General features: G+C 35.0%; 1 protein-coding gene across 5 annotated transcripts in view; it reads left to right on the top strand.

The window, feature by feature from the left end:
- The window catches only part of KIAA0586 (KIAA0586 ortholog), a 131,906-nt gene extending 109,137 nt beyond the window's left edge, over positions 1-22,769 (top strand). For all 5 annotated transcript variants that reach the window (XM_076004001.1, XM_076004004.1, XM_076004003.1 and 2 more), the window contains 2 exons: positions 13,046-13,111; positions 22,422-22,769. In XM_076004001.1, the coding sequence (XP_075860116.1) occupies positions 13,046-13,111; positions 22,422-22,573 (218 nt within the window). In that variant the 3' untranslated portion in view covers positions 22,574-22,769. The remainder of the gene's footprint in view (positions 1-13,045; positions 13,112-22,421) is intronic.
- Positions 22,770-25,025: the final 2,256 nt, after the last annotated feature.

The raw sequence follows: 25,025 nt of genomic DNA, 5'->3' as shown, positions 1-25,025 counted from the left end.
GTGTGTTCCCCAAACTGATTATTTAAAATTTCAGAGAAAATAATATATGAGATAGTTTTGTGACGTGTTTCTTTGTTAAGATATGTTATCTTGTTTGTTACTTAAGAGAGTTTGTTTCCCAGTGTAGCACTGTTCCTGGTACACAGTTGGTGAACAGTAGTGTTCATTGAATTGAATTTAATGATTATGTCATTTGCTATTGAACAATAAAATAGAAAAAAGGGAAGAGAGAAAATGAGAATATTTCCCCCTTTGAATGTAGACAGTGGTGCAAATAGCCACAGTGGAATCATTTAAAGTCATTTTTATTTGCTTTTCTAAAAGACTTATTTCTATTATAATATTAACATAAATTTTGTGGACATATTTGTTGAATAGAGGGTAAGGGCAGCCAAAACTATGCCCACGGTGGGGAAAGTTAAATTAGGTTATATATTAGTCTGTGGGCAATCTTTTTGAACTTCAGATGAGAGAGAAAAATAATGTAGGCATTCATTCACTCATTTTTTTAAAAATCGAGATATAATTCACATACCATAAAATTCTCCCTTTTAAAGTGAACAACTCAGTGATTTTTAGTATATTTAGAAAGTTGCTGAACTATCACCACTCTCTAATTCTTGAATATTTTCTTCACCCTAAAAAGAAACCTCATACCCATTAGTAGTTATTCTCCATTCTCCCCACCCCGCAGTCCCTGGCAACCACCGCTAATCTACTTTATGTATCTATGGATTTGCCTATGCTGGACATTTCATATAAGTGGAATCATATGGTGTGTGGCTTTTGTGTTTGGCCTCTTTCACTTACTGTAATGTTTTCAGGGTCTATTCATGTTGTAGCATGTATCATTACTTTATTCCTTTTTATGGCTGAATAATATTCTATTGTACATTGATTCTTAAGTCAACCTTTTTTAGCATCCCTGTTGTACAAAGTACTATAGAAGGGGCTGTGGATCTACAGAAAGGGATGAGATACAATCATCTGCTCTCAAGGGATAACAAGAAGAAAGGGGTAGTTGAGAAGAATAATTTCTTTAAAACACTGTATCTCAGAAACAATTTGTTAGAGTACTATTAAATATGAAAAGACAAACATCTTTTTACAATCATACTGTCAAATTGTTACTTTTTTCAGACAGTGCTGAAAAAATAAACACGTGGCAGCAAGTGTGTTAGGTCAACTTGCAGATTTTTTTTGTGTATATACATTTCTTACATTTTATGTGAGGATGTTTGGATAGAGGTGAGGGCATAATCCATATGAGAAAAGACATTTCTCTGGCACACTAATGGATTTTTAAACATGGGTGATTATTTCAACTATTTGTTCCTACCTGAAAGGATTTACACCTTTGCTTTAAGAGATAGAGAATATACATATATAGAGAGAATTACATAATTAAGCAGACAAATATGTATAACTAACAATGGTCCCTCTGAGCAAAATGACAGATTGACATGGAAAAATCTATTAAATAAGATACTGAATATTATTCAAGGATTTCTATAACATTTTTACTTGGTGCTAAAAATAATTTCCATTTCATTGTTAGCCTTTGTATTTAACAGCCATTAAAAGATAATTTAGGCCAGGCGCGGTGGCTCATGCCTGTAATCCTAGCACTCTGGGAGGCCGAGGCGGGTGGATTGCTCGAGGTCAGGAGTTCGAAACCAGCCTGAGCAAGAGTGAGACCCCATCTCTACTATAAATAGAAAGAAATTAATTGGACAACTGATATATACAGAAAAAATTAGCTGGGCATGGTGGCGCATGCCTGTAGTCCCAGCTACTCGGGAGGCTGAGGCAGTAGTATTGCTTGAGCCCAGGAGTTTGAGGTTGCTGTGAGCTAGGCTGACGCCACGGCACTCACTCTAGCCTGGGCAACAAAGTGAGACTCTGTCTCAAAAAAAAAAAAAAAAAAAAAGATAATTTAACCTTATAAAATATCACAGAGGTAAATGTAGATTTGCTAAAAATTTTTATGTTTTGGTATTAATGAGGTAAATACTTAAGTCTTGGGAACAGAGGTACCATCTCCAGTTCAACAGAATCAAAGGTCATAATTATGATTAGTGGTAGCATCAGATCTTACTTCTAGTTCAGTATTATTTTTATTATACAACACTGCCCTCCAAATAAAATTAACAATTACGAGTTAATGTATTATAAATACTATTCTTATAATCAACATAATAATCATTTACTTAAATTTTTTAGTGATTTTAGTTTTATATACTTTTTTTTGAGACAGGGTCTTATTCTGTTACCCAGACTAGAGTGCAGTGGCTTCATTACAGCTCACTGCAACCTCAAACTCCTGGGCTCAAGTAGTCCTCCTGCCTCAGCCTCCCCAGTAGCTGGGCCTACAGGCACGTGCCACCATACTCAGCTAATTTTTCTATTTTTTGGAGAGATGGGGTCTCTCTGTGTTGCTAAGGCCAGTCTCAAACTTCTGGCCTCAAGCGATCTTCCCGCTTCAGCTTCCCAAAGTGTTAGATTACAGGCTTAAACCACCATGCCTGGCCAGTTTTATATAAATAAAATAAAAATTAGGTAGACCATTTTAACCAGGATAACAGTAGATTATTCCACTTACCCAGTTCTACGCTTTGTGTTCATATATTGGCATAAAGGAAAAACTTGATTATTTCAATTCAAAATAAATTAGAACAGAGAAGTGATATAGACTTACTATACTTGTAGGATGAACCCACTTCTGGATTGTTTGTTAGTTTCTAATATAGTGTTGCTCAAACTCTAACAGATGTAAAAATCTCCTGGAGTACTTATTTAAAATGTAGATCCCAGACTCTGGTTATTTGGGAATATGAATATTAAACTAGTGAATATGAGTATTAAACTAGTACCCTTGATGATTTGGATGCAGAAGAGGAAGGACCACCCTTTGAGAAACACTGCTTAATGACTTCAGTTGTTTTTGGTGACTTCTGTTCTTCTACTGTAGAATTGGAGGGGCTACAGCACAGAACATGCACTCTGGAGTCAGATAGCCTGGATTCAAATCATAGCTCCAGTATTTACTGGAGCTGGACAAGATACTTAACCTCCTTGTGCTTTTCTTATCCGTAATACCTGTTTCATTTGATTGATATGGTAGTTAAAGACAAAAATGTCTTGATATGTCTTAATATATGTGTAACATATATTAAGAACTGTGAAAGTATTAGCTACTATCAGTATGACTGTCTCTAGGAAGTCTCTCCTTTTTAAATACTCATGTTATAACCAACTCTCCTTTAACAGATAAGAATTGAACCTGTATTAGTCCTGAGCTTTAAGGATGTTGGCAAGAAAATGCTAGAGATGGTACATGTTCTATATAGTGTTAGGGAGAAAAACTGACTTTCAATAATTTTTTTCTTCTTCAGTGAATATATTTAAGATATATATAATATGGTATATATATCTTATAAATATATTTATACATATATACCTTAGATTATTCTATGTAATTCTCCATTAATTTACATGTTGGACAGCTAAATATAGTGAAGGTTATTAACCAGGGTAATTTCTAATCTATAATTCATCTATTAACGGGTGAGGACTTTAGTCAAGTGCCAAGTGCATTCTATCAACAATTCTCTCATTTTTAAATCCAAAAGAGAAGTTGATGACTCAAGAGTTCAACAATTATGTATAAACTGTGGCATCCTGATTAAAAGTATATATTAAGACTGGGGCACTGTGGGTACCCATGAAGGCTTTAAAAAAGTATTAAATTTCTTAGGGAAAAAACCACTGAAACTCTAATGATAAAAGACAATACAATTTCATTGTCATCACTAATAATCTTCTTCATATGTTCTTAACAAACATTTTTCTTCTTTTGTGTATACATATTTTATTTTGTTATATAGAAAATTAATACTTAATTTGATTAAAGTTTGTTGTCCATATTTTTTCTTTTTACTATTATTACCACTATTACTGCTAATGCTATATAGAATAAGATTTTATTTATTTAAAGTGCTGCAAATTTTTGGGCCCAGCTTTTTCCCTGCCTCCATTCCAACCACAGGTCTAACATCATCTAGGTAAGCTTAACACTGGTAGCTTTATAAAAAAATCATTGCCATGTTTTTAAGTAGGAAAAATCTCTTAAGATTTCCCTTTGTTGCATAAAACACATAACAAATGCCATATTTCTTCCCATGTAATTCATATGTAAAACATGTAAAAACATGTTATTCAAGCCTAATTTCAGTTCTTAGAAGATATGTCATACCAAAGCAAACCTGTGATGATTTAGAGATGAAATGCAAATGATAGTGACAGACACTGGAGGTAAGAGAGACAAATTAAAATTTGACCTTGGAAATGTGAAATCTTCTAGGCACGTTGTATTGATTTTTGAATGGTATTTATGACACCTGTTTATAAAGAAGAGCATCTAGGGATTGTCTTTAAACAGTTCTCATTGCTTACAGTATATAGTCTTAGGAAAATTCAAGTTATTTCCTCTCCTGTTTGCATTTCCTACATAGGGCCATCTCCTTTAAGGAGTAGAAGTGATGAAGACTTGGATCTATATGATATTGGATACTAATTCGCCAGGACTGAGTTTTCCAAGATGGCTTTTTATTGCCTATCATCCTGCCTAGCTTTTCTTTTTTCCTCAGAAACCTCAGTTTTTAGAAGAACCTTTATTTTGGTGAATAATAAGCAGCTTTGCTCCTTGAAATGTGTAGATACAGCTGTCTTATTCGGGATACAGCTTTCTTTTCTCTTTCTTCCCCTAATTGATCTGGCTGGGTTAGTTAACAGAACAAGAAAGCAGATCTTTGGAGGCAAATACTGCATCAGTTAAATGGAGCCACTTCATTCATATATTCTTTCCCCCACATGTACTGGGACCTTCATTCACTCAGTTTTATTCTTCTTGGCTAGCTATTCCTGAGGCCCCATGTCATGCCTGACCTACATAGTTACCCATTTAAGTACTCTTTTCACCATCCAAGATTTCCATGTCTTTTTGTTTTACACTAATCCCCATTCTGTATTTCTCCTAATTTCAAGGGTCTCTGATTTTTGTTTCCTGCTGGAATGAAGATGCAATTTGTGCAATTGTAGCCAGTTAGCAAACTATGGTTCAGAGTTTGAACTGTACTTTTGCCTTTCCCCAGTAATTTTTTAATTTCATACTGATCTTAGCTCCCAAATAACACTTATCCCAGTCCTTCTCCCCACACTCCTGGTCTCAACTTTACTCCTTCAATTCTGTTTTAATATATACTTTTGTAAAGTCTACTCTCATAGGTGAGTATTTATAGCTACTCTAGCTCCAACTTCTTAGGATTCCATGTTAATCTTTTGATTATTTTTCTTTTTGGCTTGAAAAGTTAGTTGTGCTTTTTTCCTCTATAAAGGTAACCTTTCCACTTGCAGCCTTGATCACTTCTCATTTTTACCCTTGACATAGGTAGAGGGAGAAAGATGTAGTCCTGACAGAAGAAAAGAATAAGTACAGAGAAAGGAAAGGGGAGAATAGAAAGCAGGGAAATGTGGGGATAAATAAGATGAAGAGGAGGGAGGAAAGAACAGGAAATGAGAGATGAAGCTCAGTTGAGAAAGGAGAAAGACAAATGGGGGAAAGGGACTGAGGATGGAATAAACAGAATCACTTATTTTTATCTGCAGAATGAGATGGGATAGGTCTTGATAATTCTTAAGGTCACTTGTAACCGTATACACTTCGTAATTCTAGTCCTTCTCAACCCTCACCCTAAACACTTGACAATATCCCCTGTGTCTTGCATCATACCTTTTATGATGATTTTTTTTACAGCCTGCATCTAGAGAGTAAGACTCTAAATTCCTTAGAGACAGGGGCCTTGTTTCATTCATCTCTGAGAAAAATGTTGAGAAAAACTTTTAACAAGTGTTTAACAGAATTGATACATTGATGATGGATGCATTTATGCTTAGTCCTTCTTTTATAAGACTTAAATAACATGTTTTCTTACTTTTTTTCCTTTCCTACTTTTTACACGGGATTCAGTTTATAACAACATAAGCACAAACCAATTTTTTGGATTTGACGATTAAATTTAGTCAAAAGGATTAGTTATCCAGCACTGTTGCACAAACCAATTTTGACTTTTAAAAAAGGTGTTTGTAAGTATATATACATATGCAGCAGAGTACAGGGGAAAATACCTATGGCTGCAAATACTTAGGATGGCATCAACCTATGTATTAAATTGTTACTCCACGTCTGTTTCTCTGGTTTACTTCAGAATTACCTTGCATGAGATGAAAGATCTAACGGTACAGGAAAGGTGTCTGTAAGTGTTCAGCCACAGCTTTTAGGATACGAAGTGTCAGTGGGGATAATCTTGACAATGCAGCAACTATGAATTGGGAACCCAAGTTGTGTCTCATTTACCACAGTCATTTTCGCAGTTCCACAGATATTGTAGATGTCTTTTTTTTTAAGAAATCTAATTATTATTTTTTATCATTAAAAACAAAATAAAACAGGGTCATTTAATTATAAAATAAATTATTAAATATGTGCATAACAAATGCTATGTAAATATATCTCATTATTTTCAGAGTCTCCCCAAGGGCTCCTTATCTATGACCTAAGACTGGTGATTATAAATTTAAGACTTTCTTGGGTGTGTTTTTTTAAATTGGTAGTAAATTCAGAGGCCAAAGTTGTGCTAGGGTTTCTAATAGCAGAAATGTAATTGTGAATTATTTTAAGCTAGAATGCTATTTACTCTTTGTTAAAATAGTAATATAAGTTACTCTGTTGTGGAATGCATCCCAACAAAAGTCTTTAAGTGAAATGTTATTGCCAAAAAGTATTTTAAAATCTACTTTGTTAGTCTTTGTTATACTTGTCAGAAGGGACAGGTACTTTCTTGTGTGATGAGCCTCACTCATACAGTCAGGTTATGGAAAACATGGCCCTTTTTTCTTGTGAATATAATTGCAATAAAACTATATCATTTAATGAAATCAGAAAAAATAACTTAGGTAGAAATGTGGTTCTACCGGAAGCCTTGTGATTATTGCCTTTTATGTCATTCTGCCTACATTCACATTAATCAAGACTTAGGAAGTCCTGGAAATAGTAGATTGGATATTTTCTAATTACTGTGTCAGCATGATCAATCATTTTCTAAATTTGCCAGTTTCCTGAAATAGCTTAGCTTATGTTCATAGCACTTTACAGGAAGCAGCACAAAATTAGTTTCTATGTCCCCATATATTTCTCTTGGTGTCACAAAGGTATATGTTGTGTAAATGAAATATTTGTCTTTGGCAAAATGGCCTGTACACCAAACTACAATTAATGAATACAAGAATTGGAAATCAAAACTTTGTTTAGTCTAAGGAAAAACAATTCTTTAAACTGTAACCACATGGCTGCTTCTTGTTTGTGTCAATGCTGGGTGACTGTTATTGTCTTCTGTGAATTCTCTGGGGCAGGGGCCTGACTTTGTTGAATGAGCCAATTGTTTTCCTTTGTGTTGCCCATCTAGTAAGTTCCCATCTGGTTTGTATCAGACTGTTTTCACAGCCAACAACTGCTGCCTTCTCTATAGCCTGACACTTAGGGGCCCCATGCTATCAAAGCACTGCTGCAATGGCCTTGCTGGCAGGGCCTATACAGCTGTGCCTCACAGCTTGGAACTATTACCCAGAATAAGGGTAACGTAGAACTTGGACTGGCCCCTATTCCCATTGGTGTCGTGTGTACAGTCAGCAGAAACCCACCCTCTCTCTTCCTCCCCCTTGCCCTGAAACTTACTATTCAACAGAAAATCTTTAAAGCTCTTATTTTAAGGATATAGAATGGTGTTGTTCTTATTTTCTGGTGGCTTCCTGTGTTTGAAAGCTCATTTTTCATTCTCCACTCTTTCAAAAGTTACCAGGTCTAGCCTTGGGGAAGTGAACTGGTCACTATATGTCACATTTAATTTTTATTTTCAAATTGAGTTAGGGATGGCAAGATACGGCAAAACCCACTATAAAGGATACACAGATAATACAAGGTATTTTTAGTGGTAATCACTAAAATAATCAGGCCATAATTTGAGAGAAGTTTTCATATTTAGGATGGATTTCCATCTGAGAAAATAGGTTCTCTGTCTGTAGATTATAAAGGCACTTAGCTTCAAAGTGCTTAGTAAATATTAGGGAGTTACTTTGCCTTCACCTTTGCTAGTTATCAAATGTCATTTATAAGATTATTATAATAGTGACCTTCTCTAACAATCTGTGGCATAGTGTAATATGGTTGAATTAGAATTATACGAGTTATTGTTGAGTAAGAGTTGAGTGTAAGTGTAGTTATAATATTATTGCTTCATAGACATAAACTGAAAGAGCAAACTGTTACTAAAAAAAGGATTAAATGTGCATTTATATAAGGTATTAAGATTTCAGAAATGCTTTCAAGATTAGTTAAAATTGGATTAGAGTTTGTGCTTTCATTTAAATCAAATGGCTAATTGTCATAAAGTATTTTAGATAGTAAGCCTTGTGAGAGTTAAACAACAACAACAAATAAGAAACTTGGCCGGGCGTGGTGGCTCATGCCTGTAATCCTAACACTCTGGGAGGCTGAGGTGGGTGGATTTCTCAAGGTCAGGAGTTCGAAACAACAAAAACTTACCTTCTACTTCTTAATAATTTTAGCTCACTGGTATTCAAGGTTTTAAGAAAAATAATATAGAAGGGGACTGGGAGCAGTGGTCCACGCCTGTAATCCTAGCACTCTGGAAGGCTAAGGCAGGAGGATCGCTTGAGCTCAGGAGTTCGGGACCAGCCTGAGCAAGAGTGAGACCCCATCTCTACTAAACATAGAAAAATTAGCCAGGTATCGTGGTGCGCACCTGTAGTCCCAGGTACTTGGGACACTGAGGCAGGAGGGTCGCTTGAGACCAGCAGTTTGAGGTAACAGTGGGCTGTGATGTTGCCACTGCGCTTTACACAGGGCAACAGAGTAAGATTCTGTCTCAAAAAAAAAAAAGAAAAGAAAAATAATATAAAAGGGAATTTATCTGTGTAGTCATCAGTATGGCCTATGGCTTAGCAATAACTATTCACTTGATGCTAAAAGCTACCTACTAAGCTTAGTAAGGCTATTTCATCATTGGAAAAAAAGCTTAAAACTATAAAACTGTTACCTTTTAATTGCTGAAACTAACCTATCGGATTTTTTCAATTTTAACTTTTGCTGGAAGAATGATATACATACAGAAAAGTATACATATCATAATTATACAGTTCAAAGAATTTTTGTTTGTTTTTTGAGACACAGTCTTACTCTGTTTCCCGGGCTAGAGTGCTGTGGCGTCAGCCCAGCTCACAGTAACTCCTGGGCTCAAGTGATCCTACTGCCTCAGCCTCTGGAATAGCTGGGACTTCAGGCATGTGCCACCATGCATGGCTAATTTTTTCTATGTATATTTTTAGTTGTCCAGCTAATTTCTTACTATTTTTAGTAGAGACAGGTCTCACTCTTGCTCAGGCTGGTTTCAAACTCCTGACCTTGAGCGATCCTCTCATCTCAGCCTCCCAGAGTTTTAGGATTACTGGCGTGAGCCACCGTGCCCGGCCTCAGAGAATTTTTATAAATGGAGCACACTTGTGCAACCAGTACCCAGCTCAAGAAAGAGAACGCTGGCAACACCTCCAAAGACCCTCACATTCCTTTTCAGCCACAGTTTAACCCCACAAGCATAAAACCACTATTCTGGCTTCTTACAACCTAGATGAGTTTTCTTGATTTGTACTTCACATAACTTAAGTCATTCATATGGCATATATGGCTTCTTCCTCGAGGCAAACCTATTGTAATTTTTAAGATTCTTTGCGCTTTTAAACCATTATGTTATGCTTTTATAAAGAATTATCAGAGAGAAAATTGTTTTAGTAGCTGTTTCACAGGCTGTTCAACCAACAGGAAGTGTGTTGCAGATAAAGTTGTCCATTAAAATGTAGAGTTGCTCAGTTCTCAACCAAATTTTAATGCTGGAATGTCTTTCTAGACATTCTTGCCCCTAAAAGGCAGGCACACTCTCTGTCATAACACCACATAGCACTACATTGAAGTACTTGAATGCCTTTTAATGAGCTTTAATAATTAAATTTACATTATTCAAATAAATTGTCATCTGCATGCAGGATAGCTGAATCAGCATTTCCCTAATAATTTCTTGACAATTGGATACATACTGTTATGCTGCCAAGATGCTATTTCTGAAAATGCTATTATTTGAAAGAGTTCATATACCTATTAGATGTGTAACCAATGAGTAACTTAATTTGGAAGATCTGGCCAGATTATTTGTTTAAAATGTGCTAATGTTTTTCTATATATTTTCAAGTCCCCTAATAATATTCCTGTTGTTTTTTTTTTCCAGTGGACTCATTTTAGTATTAAAATGCAGCCATCCTGAATGTTACTAATTTTAGATGTCTCCTTATTAGATTTTGTTTTAAATTCTGGGTATCATCCATTTAAAAATTTATGTTTTGTTATGTGGGTTAAACAATTTGTGTTTTGGGATCCTCATCTTTGTAGCCTTGTTTTACAGTTAATAGCCCTAAAGTACTATACACCATTCTTAGATAATTTATAAAGAATTTATTTAAAATAATCTTAAAAATATTTATAGATTTAAATATTGCTAGACCAATGATTCTTACTGAAGATAGCATTAAAGAGCCAGAAATAAACTTTCAAGTCAAAAATAAAAATTTTTTAAATATAAGAGTGCAATTATTATAAAGCCCAGATTCCTATCCTTTTAAATACAGCATTTGAAAAGCTTGTGCACTCACTATAACATGGCTTACTTTCAATTGGCACCATCTAGCCACAAGATTTGGAATGATTATTTAAAATAAAAGGCTAAAATATTGAGGTAAGGTGTTTGGAAGCAGCACAGTACATACAAGTATTTCAATCCCAGTAGCCCCCTTTGTCTTCATTTATACCTTTTCAGTAGTATCCCTACTTTCCCAGCCTAGGAGTCTTATTTCCAAAGCCAAAATCACTGATATCTTTAAACATTTAAATAAAAGCTAACAAATCTGCTCTTTTTGGTAAAGGTAAAAAGATAAATTATATTCATTGATAATTTATGACTCAATTTCTAGTCAATATTACCCACTTAAAATTTCCATAGAAATTTATAAATCAAATCATTAGAAATTTTCTCCTCATCCTTTGACTTAAATGTCAGTAAGTATGTTTCTTCAATTTTAAGTAGCAGGATGAGGAACTGTAAGAATCTACAAACTTGATAAGCAATTTTCAGACTTTAATCCTAAACTACAGAGCACAATACTCACCCTTCCTGTAAACCTCATTCAACAAGTGAGAATTATGAAGCTCCTACTTGAATAAGTTAGAAATAGTCAACTCTGATATTGAGATGATGGCACTTTTTTTTTTTTTTTTTTTTTTTTTTTTTTTTTTACTGTTAGGAGATATTGCAGAAATCAAGATTCTCCCCAAGTTGTGGCTGAGGAGAGTTTTGCTTATGTTTTTAACAACAGCAACAACAATATGTAATAGTTCCCATGTATGTACACTTCTCATATGTGACAGACATACTCTTTTAAGATCCTTTATCAAGCCAATTAGGTCAGTAATACTCTCTTGCTAAAAACCAATGGTTCTTCAATGAAAGGGGTCTCTGAGGTGGTACTGATACCCTTGTTTTATATGTCCTGTATACAATCTGAAAGGTATCTCTAGTAAGCCGGAGAGACCAAGCAATAATACCTTCTTTTCCTAGCTCTCAGAAACTTAAAGGGGATGTGAACATAGATAGCATTTAGTAGTTAAGATCATAGCAAGCTCTTCTAATGCACTTAAAGATTTTTTAAAACTATATCAAAGTTGGTTATTTAATTATGGTCTATTTGTGGATTTCAAATATACAAGTGATTGTATTTGTCCAAAATGTTATGTTTATAAAACTATGTTTTCTTCTAAAACTAATTTTATGGCTTTAATTTTTTCTTCATTAATCTGTATTGCATTCCATTAATTTTTATTAGTTTCGACAGTATAACTGCAATAGTTTAACATGAATGTTTGTTGCCAGTGAGAATATATTGTTCAGTGTAATGATATATATAATGCTTATACTCTTGTTCATTTAAATATCTTATCTGCTTATAAAATCCACCTGAAATTTTTGTAAAATAAAAGCAGCTTGAGAGATGACTGATTTTTATCTTTGAGAAAATTAGGAAAGAAATACTGATTATACCATGTTACAATTTTTTTCATATCACTCTGCCCTGAGAATTTGTTTGAAATAACATTTATTGGTGGTTATTGATTGACTATATTTCAGAGCACAGATTAATAGCATCAACATGGGTCCATGCCCTGGGTATCCAAGGTACCTTGTTGGTTTGAGATCTATATGTGCTACAGATTTCTTTCTTCAATTATTTAACTTTTCTCTACTTGCTAATTCTCTGGCCATAAAAAGAATTTCCCCCCAATCTATTTTATTTTAATATTAAAATTTTGCTTTGGTTTAATAGTGTATTGCCCTTCTGTGCTCCCTGACAACTTTATTGGTTGTTTCACATAGATTGTCTTAAGCTGTAAGCCCCAGGGTAGCCTAGGGAGAAGGGAAATTTTACACTTCTTTTTGTTAATGATTAAATTCTTAGGTGTGAGAATCTATGAAAACTTTTAACCTTGGAAGAAATGGCCCATGAGTCTCTTCTGTTTAATACAAATTGCAAATTCTCTCATGATCCTTTGCTTTCCCCTTTCCCTCAACTTTGGTGCATAAAGATGATAATCCATTAGGTAAAGTAGTTTTCTATCAACAGTCATTAAAATTCAGCTGTTTAACTTCCTTCTTTACATTAAGGGCACTAGATCAAGCTTCTGTTTACCTGGTTTTATGAGAGTAACTGTGGGAGTACATTTGGTTTGTGTTATTTTTATTGACTAAGAATGAATCATGAGTATTTCTGTGTTTAACTGATTTTCTTCTGAAAATTTTTTTTTAAATCATAGCTTCCCCAGGTGATATGGATCGGACACAAATTGAGCCCAATCTGTACCTCGCATCTGTATTTACAGGTATGATTTTTACTTTAAAAGTTATTGAATGTGTAGCTGTTCAGATTTTTTTCATTTCCTTATGATTTCTTTCTCTCATGATAATCAGCACAATAGAAATGTTAATGCCAGTTTTTAACTCTTCTAAAACATCTATAAGTTCACCCCAGGTATAGAACTCTCTTCTTGCAGTAAACTCAACTCTCCAAAAGGCATAAATTAGGGAACGGGGGAAAAAAATCTATCATTTCCCTTTGGAAAGTTTATAAATGTTGAATTAAAAGACTGCAGGTGTGGTATTCAGAGCACTGAGGATAGTACTTGAGATAATTCCATCTGGGGGAGGTTATTTGTTGGGACAGGACAGTGTTTAAACTTTGAAGTCAGTTTTAAACAAAGTGAAGCAGCTGGAACCTGGCATAAGAAGAAACAAATCTTTCACATTAACTATTGCTTTTTAGAGGAAAAAGAATTGGAGTTGTTTTTACAGGTGCTGGTACATTTATTCTTCCTATAGGAACTGCTTTATTTTTACCTTAAGTTGTAAATTTTAAAATAAGCATTTGTCAACTCATTTGAAAAACCAAAAAAATAGGATACATATCTCTTAAACATCTTTTGGGATGAAACTATTGTAACATTTTAAATACTCCTTTTTAAACATTAAAGTAAGGAAACAAATGTTTAATAGTGACTACTTCTGGAAAGCAGAGGTAAATAGAATATTAGGTACTATACTTAACATCAAATGGCCAGGCATCTTCTTCATCAAGACTTGCAGTATTTGTTCTGAACCTGTGATGTTGCAAAATCTGCAGGACTGAGTTAAGTATGTGAGGAGAATTGAATGCAGCAGGCTAGTTTAGCAGCTGCTTACACAAGAAGTTGAAGCAAGAGTGGATGAGCCCGGGGTGGACAGGAAAATGCTTCAAGAACTCACTAAAACACAGCTGAAATACTCTTAACATTTTCACAGACTGCTGGGAAGCAACTGCATTGCTGGAATTTAGGGCTGATTTTAAAGAACAGATCTGGTCAGTGTGAATCTAAGCATGCTGTTAGCCAAGAGGAACTACAGACTGTCTAGGTAGAAACAAATCAATTTGGTTCAGCAATCATTTTAAGGCTCACGTCATGCTGCAGTTTTGTAGAATGCAGAGATAAATAAGACACAGTTGTCCTAGTGGAGCACATGTTTAACAGAAACAACAGAGCACAAGCTAATAACAATAATACAAGTTGATAAGGTCACAGAGATTTATTGTGTACCTGTTTTAGTGCTCACTTGGAACACAAAGACTGTAAGTTCTGTCTATCCTCTTAAGGAATACATTGTCCAATGGAAGTGACAGACACATAAACAATGACACAGTCAAGTTGCCTTCTGCGTCTACAATTCACACGAGAGGAACTCCTGGTATTTCACCACTATTGCTGGCAAAACACTCAGAGTGTGATTCACTTGCACTTGGGGCTGGGGTATCCTTTAAATCAATGATTCTTAAATATTTGGGAACCACAGATCACTTTAAGACACTGATAGCAGGCCGGGCGCAGTGGCTCACGCCTGTAATCCTAGCACTCTGGGAGGTCGAGGCGGGCGGAGTGCTCGAGGTCAGGAGTTCAAAACCAGCCTGAGCAAGAGCGAGACTCCATCTCTACTATAAATAGAAAAGAAATTAATTGGCCAACTAATATATATAGAAAAAATTAGCCGGGCATGGTGGCACATGCCTGTAGTCCCAGCTACTCGGGAGGCCGAGGCAGCAGGATTGCTTGAGCCCAAGAGTTTGAGGTTGCTGTGAGCTAGGCTGATGCCACGGCACTCACTCTAGCCTGGGCAACAAAGTGAGACTCTGTCTCAAAAAAAAAAAAAAAGACAAAAAACGACACTGATAGTCATGATTACTATCTTCCTCCCAAATTCTCTACTTCTATGAAGATAATTTGCATAAAGCTTCAGGGCATTCACAGATCACCAGTCACCTGTCCATTGATCCTGGGTTCAGATCCTTCATGTACTTGGATTAAAGATAATATTAATACATTTTTTTACTTTTAAATTTATTTTTATTTTTTATTTTTTGAGACAGAGTCTCGCTTTGTTGCCCAGGCTAGAGTGAGTGCCATGGTGTCAGCCTAGCTCACAGCAACCTCAAACTCCTGGGCTCAAGCAATCCTGCTGCCTCAGCCTCCCGAGTAGCTGGGACTACAGGCATGCGCCACCATGCCCGGCTAATTTTTTTTTTCTATATATATTAATTGGCCAATTAATTTCTTTCTATTTATAGTAGAGACGGGGTCTCGGTCTTGTTCAGGCTAGTTTTGAACTCCTGACCTCGAGCAATCCGCCCGCCTTGGCCTCCCAGAGAGCTAGGATTAAAGGCGTGAACCATCGCGCCCAGCCTTAAATTTATTTTTAAATGCACAGTTTATAAGAAATCAATCTTTATATGCATGTAGGAAAACCTAAATCTGGGCAATTAAAAGTCATTCCACTAGGTATTCATCTTATAGAAAAACACCATAAATACATATATATGGCTTGTGCCATGTGTAGTTACCTAGTAAAATGAGGAGTTTGATGTGCTGTAACTCCTCTATAGAAGTACTAGGGAAACTTTTCCTTCTTTTGTCTGATTGTCTCATGTTGTTTTAGGAGACAGTGCTTTGTTTGGATTCTTCTAAGTCTGAAAATAATAGAGATATAATAATGGGTTACCAAATGTTTGAGGATTAGAGTCAGAATCTAATACCTGTTGATGAAATGGATTATCTAAACTCAAAAAGCTTTTGGAAAACTGTGTTATATATATATTTAAAAATGTATCTATAATACATAAGCAACATCTTAAATAGACATTAAACATCCTATATCTATATTACTTAGAATAAATTATGGTTTTTCTGTTACTTAGTTTTATAAATCCAACATCAAAAAACATAAATTTTTTTCGCATTTTAGGTATTTTTAAAGCAAAAAATTAGAATTACAAATGTCTAAACAGTATATGAAATTATGTCTCAGGAAGCTTCAAATGCATAGTCTCACTGTGTGGCATCCCCAGATTAAATGCGTGCCAGGTTAAATGACATACTGCAAACCCATGGAATCAAGAAATAGTCATTTTTTTTTTAGACCTGAAAACAGCTGTTGAAACAATTACATCATAAAGTAATGACTTGACTGTGGAAATTCTAAAAGTCAAACTTTAAAAGCATCAAACTACATTTAACATAAGTAGAAGACATATTTGCTTTCATGGTGATTTATTAAGATATTATGTCTTTTCTTTAGAAAATAAATTTAAACTCTGTGAGGACCATAACTGGATATGAATGTTACCCTTTTCGCCTGTTCATAGCAATCTAAGTAGTGCTTTTTTAAATATATATTCCCAGTCTAAAGAGTTCTGTTACACAGTTCTAAAACTGTGATTGTTTAGCCTGTATAAATGAACACTTTAAAAAAGTCTTCCCAAAATGTACATTAATAAACACCTTTAGATAAGATGGTGCATTTTATTGATAAAACTTGCTGATTAAAACACAGTTAAGTAGAGTTTAAAATAGCATAACTATCTGGAGGCCTTCCAGAGCTCTCTTTTTTTATTTTTCTTACTGCATTTCAGTGAAACATCCTTAGCCCTACCGCTAAAGCAAGACTACATTTTGCAGCCCACCCTCAGGGTCGTTGCCTCTTGAGATAGTTCCTTTCCAGTTGCATAAAAGTAAGAGCTGACCTGTTTGAGTGCTATGTGCCAACACTATACAAAACACTTTATATGCATTGTCTTGTTTAATCCTCATAAAACCCTCTGAGGTGGGTACTCTTTATTTTATAGATGAGAAAACTGGGATTTAGAGAAGTTACATAACTTTCCCAAAGTCTCTTATCATTCTCTATCCCTCTTACCCCTTACCTGTTTTCTTTACACCACTTATCACTTCTTAACATATTATATTTTTATTTCCATACTTATTTGCCATTCATTCCTACAAGTGACTAGAATGTAAGGTCAATGAAATAGGAGCCTTTATATCAGGCATCCTCAAACTACGGCCCACGGGCCACATGCGGGTGTTTTTGCCTGTTTGTTTTTTTACTCCAAAATAAGATATGTGCAGTGTGCATAGGAATTTGTTCATAGTTTTTTTTTAAACTATAGTTTGGCCCTCCAACGGTCTGAGGGACAGTGAACTGGCCCCCTGTTTAAAAAGTTTGAGGACCCCTGCTTATATTCTCCAGCAGTGCCTGACACATAGTAGGTGCTCAATTGATATTTGTTGCATGAATGGATGATCCCAGCTCTGCCCTATTCCAGAATTCATGCTCTTATCCTCCCTGTCCTTTACTCCTTCCCAGAGAAGCCTCACACCAACAGTCTAGGTGGAACCATTTCTAAGTAATCTCATTTGGACCCTAGTCTTGACCTATCATAAAGAGACTTGTGCTTGAAACCTCATCCGTGCTCCTCTCCTTACCTTCCCTACCATTACAGAGCAGTACTTAAATGGAATTTCCCTTAGCTACTTTTTTTTCTTAATTTTTATTTTATTATTTAAAAATTCTTTTTTCTTTTTTTATTTTTCATATTTATTTTTATTTTTTTATTATATTTTTTTCATAAAACAGCTTCTGAATCCTCAGCTACTTTTAAAAGCAATACTTTTTTATTGTGGTTAATTAACGTATTTGATATAGTACAAAGAGCAGTGAGTTGTAGTCTTAGCTCTACCAATTATGAACTAATTAGATCTCTTAGTAAGCCATCTCTTACTTTATGTGACTCTTTACTCTTCTAGGTCTCTTCCTACTTATCTCTCTGATACTTCCCTTTGTTTTCCTTTATTTTCTCTTTATTTACCTTTCTTTGCCCTGTCCCACATTTCGTCATAATTTCTGTTTTCAGTCTATTTTCTCTCCGTGACTACAAGTCTCATTAATTATTATATTCGTATAGATGTCTTAATTCTGTATCTCTAAAACTGCCTTACAATATTTGAAATCTTTGTCCCCAATTCCCTCCTGAATTCCATTCACACATCTTGCAGGCATTCAATTCATCCAATATATAACAGGTCCCAGTAGCTCCCCATTTCTCTACAATTCCATAGCCCTCAAGTTTCTTTGTGTTCTTATTACTGCCTACTCAGTCAACTAAATCTCATTTCAGAGTCAAATTCAATTCTCTTTAAGTACAGAGTCTCCCTCTAAAATATCTTGATTTTAGTCCATTGCTAAGGATCATAAGTTCTTTCATGGACTATTTCTATAGATCTCTCTCCTCTCTCCTTATTTTCCACACAACTATTAGTATGATCTTTTCTAAAATACATTTGCTCATATTACTCCTCTGTTCAAAATTGTTTGACTCCTCATTGTTTACAGAACTTCCTTTACAACCTCATTGCTCATCATTCCTACTATCCAGTCAATACTTTGATGTCAGAATACTCAGAGAAGAAAAAAAGAAAAAGAAAAAAATTAGATCATACTCTTTGTCCAAAAAAAAAAAAAGAGAGAGAGGAGAGAATACTCAGAGTTCCCTTAACACACTAACCTTATCTTGACTTTTTGTTGTTCTCTTTTTCTTCATTGCCTTCCCACCATCTTTTAAGTCTCAACTCAACTGCTGCTTCCACCTAATTTAAACTAAGTATTCCTACACATGTTTATCTCCATGACTAGATTATGAGCTTCTTGAAGATGAGGACTATATATTTTTATCTTTGTATCCTCTTGGTACCATCTTAGCTCCCTACTTACAGTAGGTTCAAATAGTTGTTAGTGAGCACATGCTTTTGGAAAAGCCCACTTTAACATCTCTGTGACTCAATTACCTTGTCTGTCTCCCCGAATTACTGTTAGGATCAGATAACATGCTGGGGAAAAGATATTTACAAAATTTTGAATTTCTATGTAAATATAAGGCAGTAACTACAAGAAGTAATATAACTTTTCAATGATTGAATTTAACATTGTTCCTTAAGATTTGGAAACTTCTTGGAAATCCAAAAAAAAAAGAAAAATAGTTATAGCTCTTATTACATCATTGAGCAATTCAAGCAGTAATTTTATACACATAATAGAAAATGAAGATACATATAAAGCAGTTTTGTGATGAGAGAAAAGAAGAGTATTTGGTATAAGTGTAGTTTCTCTGGCAGATATGTAACTCAAGGTATGGAGTTATTAAGAATAATTAGGGAAAGGTAACATTAAATTGATTATATAGATGGAAAATTAATTTGCTGTATACCTTAGTTATATCCTGTGTTAGATTTTTTTACTTTATTGACAAGGTAAGCTCTGATGTTGGATGCTTCCCTTAGTTATTTTGTGGACTCTGCATCATGGCTTTGTAAAATGTAAGAATATTTATATAATGCTTATGTCCTATAAACTATTTTTTAAATGTAGTTCTTAGCATTTATTAATTTTACTTTTTATTATATCCTGACAGAGCTAAATTTCAAAAAGTCTTCCTATTAAGGTCATAAATATAAAATGTCCAATTTTAAATCAAAAGTTTAGTTTATTATATCTCAAATAGAAGTAGTACAATTAATCAAAGTATGTACCTAAACTATTAAAACAGTTTTCCCATCTGAATGATAGCTTGCTTATGCCAGCAGCGAAGAAGCCTGGAGAGTGAGTGGAAATGAAATCGCAAAAGGCGTTTTCCCCAGCTTTTTGAGAATTGAATATTAAGTGGTAGTCGGTGCAAGGTCTGGTGAATATGGTAGATGACAGAGAGTTTCCAAGTCCAGCTGCTGTAGTGTGAGCAGTGTTGTTTGTGCGACTTGTGGTGGAGCGTTGTCTTGCAAGAGGATTGGCCTGTCTCTAGTGACCAACCTCAGCTGCTTAATAACAAATATCCTCATCATTTCATCCAATTGGTTGCAGTAGACATTCGCTGTAATTGTCCAAGTTTCATGAAGCTGTAGTGGATAATACCAGCACTGGACCACCAAACAAATACCTTTAGCTTTTTTTTTGATGAATATTCAGTTTTGGACTGTGTTTTAGATCTTCATCTTTATCCAGCCATTGTGCTGAATGTTTGTGATTATCAAGAAGAATCCATTTTTCATCACACATAAAAATATGGTGTAGAAATGATTCGCCTTCATGTTGTGACAACAAAAAAAGGCAAGCTTTGAGATGATTTCGCTTCTGATGTTCATTTAATTGATGCAGAACCCATCTATACAGCTTCTTTACCTTGCCTGTTTGTTTCAATGGTCCAATATTGTTGGAATAGTAACATCAAGCCTTGCTGCTAATTCACGCATAGGTTGAGTTGAATTCGCTTCCCCTACAGCTTTGAGCTCATCATTATCCACCTTGGTCTCAGGTCACCCACGTGCCTCATTTTCAAGGTTAAAATCATCAGAATGAACTTCTCAAACCATCAGCATATGTGTGTTCATTAGCCACATCCTTCCCAAACACTTCACTGATATTTCAAGCTGTCTGCGTTGACTTGGATGGAACTCGTGTTAAAAAATAACACGAATTTTTTACTTATCCCTGGTTTCACAAAAATTGCTCTTAAAAAAACCGAAAGATAATCATAAGCCAAAATGTACGTTTGAAAGACTAAGGATGTACCTTCCCAATAAAAATAAACTAAGAAGTATTAAAGTGAAATGTCAGAGATATCAACTGTCTAACTTAATACTTAAGGAAATCAGACATTTCATACTTAATAACCTAATAAACTATGTATTCTATTTAAATTAACATAAGACTTGCTTTCTTTTTAAATACTATGATATTATAGTTTGTGATGTTGGTATAACGATAATGATGCCAGATATAATCTCTCTTCCCCCTTTTTATTAAAAAAATGAAATTGATAAAATTAACAAAAAGGAACTATGTAGTATTTAAAATAGTGTTTGTTAGACTTCCTAATATGAGAGGAATTTGCCTTTTACAAGGATTCTGATCATCTTGGACAGCTGTGATTGAGTCATCATTGAAATATCCAGAACTGTATACTTTTATGGTGGCCTCTATAAAAATGTAATGGAAAATTTTGTTTTATTACTGTGGAAACGACTTGAAAAACATAAAGAGGTTTTAGAAAAATTACTTTGACTCTTGACTGAAAGATACCTTTAAGATTGTTCAAGATAATTTTTTAAGGTGTTTATGATTATATCTATGGTAAATCCATGGAATTTAAAATGAAGTTTTTTTTTTGTGGTTTTAAATAAGAACAAGTTGACATTCTTTATATTCTTAAGCAATATGCTTTAAACTTAGAGCAGTGAATTATGGTATAGACAGATAGATACACATATGTAGTCAACTCTGGATTTTTAAACATATTAACAAAGTCTGTATCCCAAACTGCCTCCCTTCTGCCACTAGCCAGCTTCTATATTAGATAAATATAATATTGCTCTCAATCCATAGAGTGGAAATTTTTTCCATAGTTGATTAAATATAATGAAGAAAAGTCTATTTTACAGAGAAAAATGTTTTCCGAAGTTAAATGTCAATAATACTTGAATGACCACTCAGTATGTTTTTCTTCTGACATTGCTTCCCTTATATCACTTCTGTTAACTAATAGCATAGCACCCTTAGGCATTCAGTAAATGAATATTAATGACATGATCCTGAATTGAGGGTTCATTTTTAGCAGTAGGAGGGAGAGCAAAGTGCCTTGGCAATCTTTGACTTCACATGCTTTTTACACAGCTTGTATCTTACCTCCTTTAAAAAAAAAATCACCTTCTTTCTACAACTAACTGCAAACCCTTATTTTAGGGCTGTTACAGTATTTTATTGGATTTCTAGCTATCTACTTAATGGTAATAGGAATAGTAGTGATCTTTTAGTGGTAATGGGCACTCTTAGTTCTTGAGCACTTTCTAAGTGGTAAGCTCAGTTGTTGAGCTCTTTACTGACATTCTTTTATCCTTACTGTACTGTGGAAGGTAGATACTATTCTCTCACTTAAAATATTGGTAAATGAACTTTTAAGTGGTAAAATAACTTGCCCAGAATCACACAGCCAGTAAGAGGCTAAGTGTGGATTTCAGAGACTAGATTCTTAACCCTACTCGATATACATTTATCATCTGTACCACAACTTTTAATGCTTTTTAAATGTTGTCTCTAACTGATGAAGAGTGCAGGAAGGAAAGGAAAGGAAAGGAAGAAGGATGTATTTTGTCTCTCTGACAAGTTCTGAGCACATTGAAAAAAGAACTTCCCTCATATGATCCCCCCATATTATTTAAGAAAATGTAAAGCACATAAATACTCACGATGTGCTTGTTTAGCTAAATGAGTTTCTCCTTTGTGCAGGTGGTAAAGCAGTACCGCTCTTAACTTCGCAGACGGCACCTGCCAAGATGTCCGTGACGCTGCCCTCAGTGAACCTGGAGGATTTGTCTCAGTCTCAGAGCATCAGCACCATACAGGGGGACATGGAGTCCTCGGGAACAGATACCTTCTGAGCAGGAAGTGAGAACCAGCATGATGTTTATGCCACTGATTTTGAAGTCGTATTATTAATGCTTTGGCTTAAAACCGTCTCTCAGACTATTTTTGTCTTTGAGCACATCAGAAAAGCTATTTCTAATTTTTTTATTAAAATGAAAAGCATAATTGGGGTATTTAGGTAAAGTTTTTAAATAAAATAAATATAAATCATCATGAGTCCAGTTGTGAGTTGTTTCTTAGAAGCCTGAGGTAGCATGGAATAATGGAAAGAGAATGGCTTTTGGTAGCTAAGAATTTATTCTATGCCGGGCGTGGTGGCTCATGCCTGTAATCCTAGCACTTTTGGAGGCCAACGTGGGAGGATTGCTTTAGGTCAGGAGTTCCAGACCAGCCTGAGTGAGAGCAAGACCCTATCTCTACAAAAAATAGAAAAATTAACAGAGCATGGTGGTACACACATGCCTGTAGTCTCAGCTACTCAGGAGGTTGAGGCAGGAGGGTCACTTGAGCCCAAGAGTTTGAGATTGCACTTAGCGATGATGACATCACTGCACTGTAGCCCAGGAAACAGAATGAGACCATGTCTCCAAAAAAAAAAAAAAAGAATTTATTTTAAGGTATAATTATCTGTACACACTTATGAAATTATGTAGCTTAAGCTTTTTCATTCCAACATTTTTTATAACAGCAAATAATTAAAAGCAATTTAATACCTGTCAATAAGGGACTGGTAAATTTGTACAATGGAATACTATGTGGTACAACAAAGAATCTTAAAAGTGTATTAGAATAGGAGATTATGTCATAAAAGAGAAAAAAATTTTAAAAGCTTATATATTGATAGGGAATTATCCCTGAGATACACTGTTAAAGGGAAAAAAGCCATGTGCAAAATAGTGTGTGAACTATGCTACCATTGTTTAACGTGAACGTGGGGTGGAGAGGAACCCACATATATGGTGTGCACACATACCATGACATGTATTTGTTTTATATGCATTAAATAAACAAGGATAAATAAGAAACTGCTAACTATGTTTCCAGAGAGGGGAATTGATGGCTAAGTGATAGTAATCAAGGATGACTGTAGTACTATATATTTGAACTTCAGCTGTGATAGGAAAAAATGATGACTGAGATTAATTTTTATATGCCTTTTGTATCCCTTATGAACCTTCATACTTTATAAACCTGTGAGGCATGTAACTATTACCTTTCAAAACATAAATGCATAAAAGAAAATAAAAAGCATTGCTTTGTAACTAGACATACGTAGGTTCTAATTCTAGTTTCAGCACCTGCTTGCTCTGTGATGGGGCAAATTAGCCCCTCTTGTCAGCTGTCTTGGGTTAATGGGTTTAATATTAATACTTGTTTTGCTGAATAATGGGTATTAGTGATTGTGTGTGGGGGGTGGGGTGGGGGGGGGTTGCCCAGCACAATGTTTGGTACCAGGTAAGTTCTCGGTAAATAGTGGTGTCCTTATTATCTCGAGGGACTTCAGCATTGTACACAGAGCATAAGTACAGGAGAAGAATGGCAGCCTAGCTTTAGCAAAAAATTTATCTCCCTAAAAAATTATTTTCTGTCACAGCTATAGTTCAAACGCACGGTAATTACAGTCATCCTTAACTTTTTGGTCTCTACTCTGGCCACACATTAGAACCTCTGGGAGCTTTAAAAAATACTAGTGTCTGGGCCCCATACCAGGGGTTCTGCTTTAATTGATCTTGGGTAGGGTCCAGGCATTGGTATTAAAAAAGAAAAAAGACCTCTCAGGCAATTTTAATGTACACTAGGGTTGAGAATTACTGAATAACAATTTAAAATTCCTTAAACTTCTAGCAGGGTCCATTGCCTGGGGATTTTTTCTCTCTGAAGATAGAAGCTGCAAGAACCTATGGAAACTCAGAAGTGTGTCAGCCTTCCACATGGTTTCCTCTTATGTCATGGCTCCTTAAGCTTCGCTTGGGTATTGGTTACTGAAATGTTTGAGGTTTCATTTTAGAACCTATTTTCTTTGCTATGACCCTTTGGACAATTTCCTTTAGACAAGTGGAAGAAAAATGCTGCTCTGTGGCTCTTAATTTGATTTTGATGTTCACCTACAAATCTCTGGATAAGGTGAAAGCTAGGGAAACATTTCTAAGTGCTGCTTCATTTTAAACATTATCCCCCCTTGGCTTCTGGTTTTCAAAGAGTTTTCTATGTGAGAAGGATTTCAGCAAAATCTTATTTTATCAAAAGCATTTTTTATTTAAAGGTGTTGGTAGTTTTTTTTCTCTAACCATAGAAAGCCTGCCTTGGCTAATTTTAGGATAGAGAGATGTAAACTTTGATTTATTCCACTCCTTGTGCACTTGAGCTTTTCTTTAAAAAATTAGTGTCTGTTCGTTAGTATTTTGATTTATAGGGTTATTTCTGTTCATGGTTACCCCTATATACAATCATCTGCCAACCACCTCA

This window comes from Microcebus murinus, chromosome 6 (genome assembly GCF_040939455.1).
Source record: "Microcebus murinus isolate Inina chromosome 6, M.murinus_Inina_mat1.0, whole genome shotgun sequence".
NCBI classification, from domain to species: Eukaryota; Metazoa; Chordata; class Mammalia; order Primates; family Cheirogaleidae; genus Microcebus; species Microcebus murinus.
This window is presented reverse-complemented; position numbering and strand designations above follow the sequence as displayed.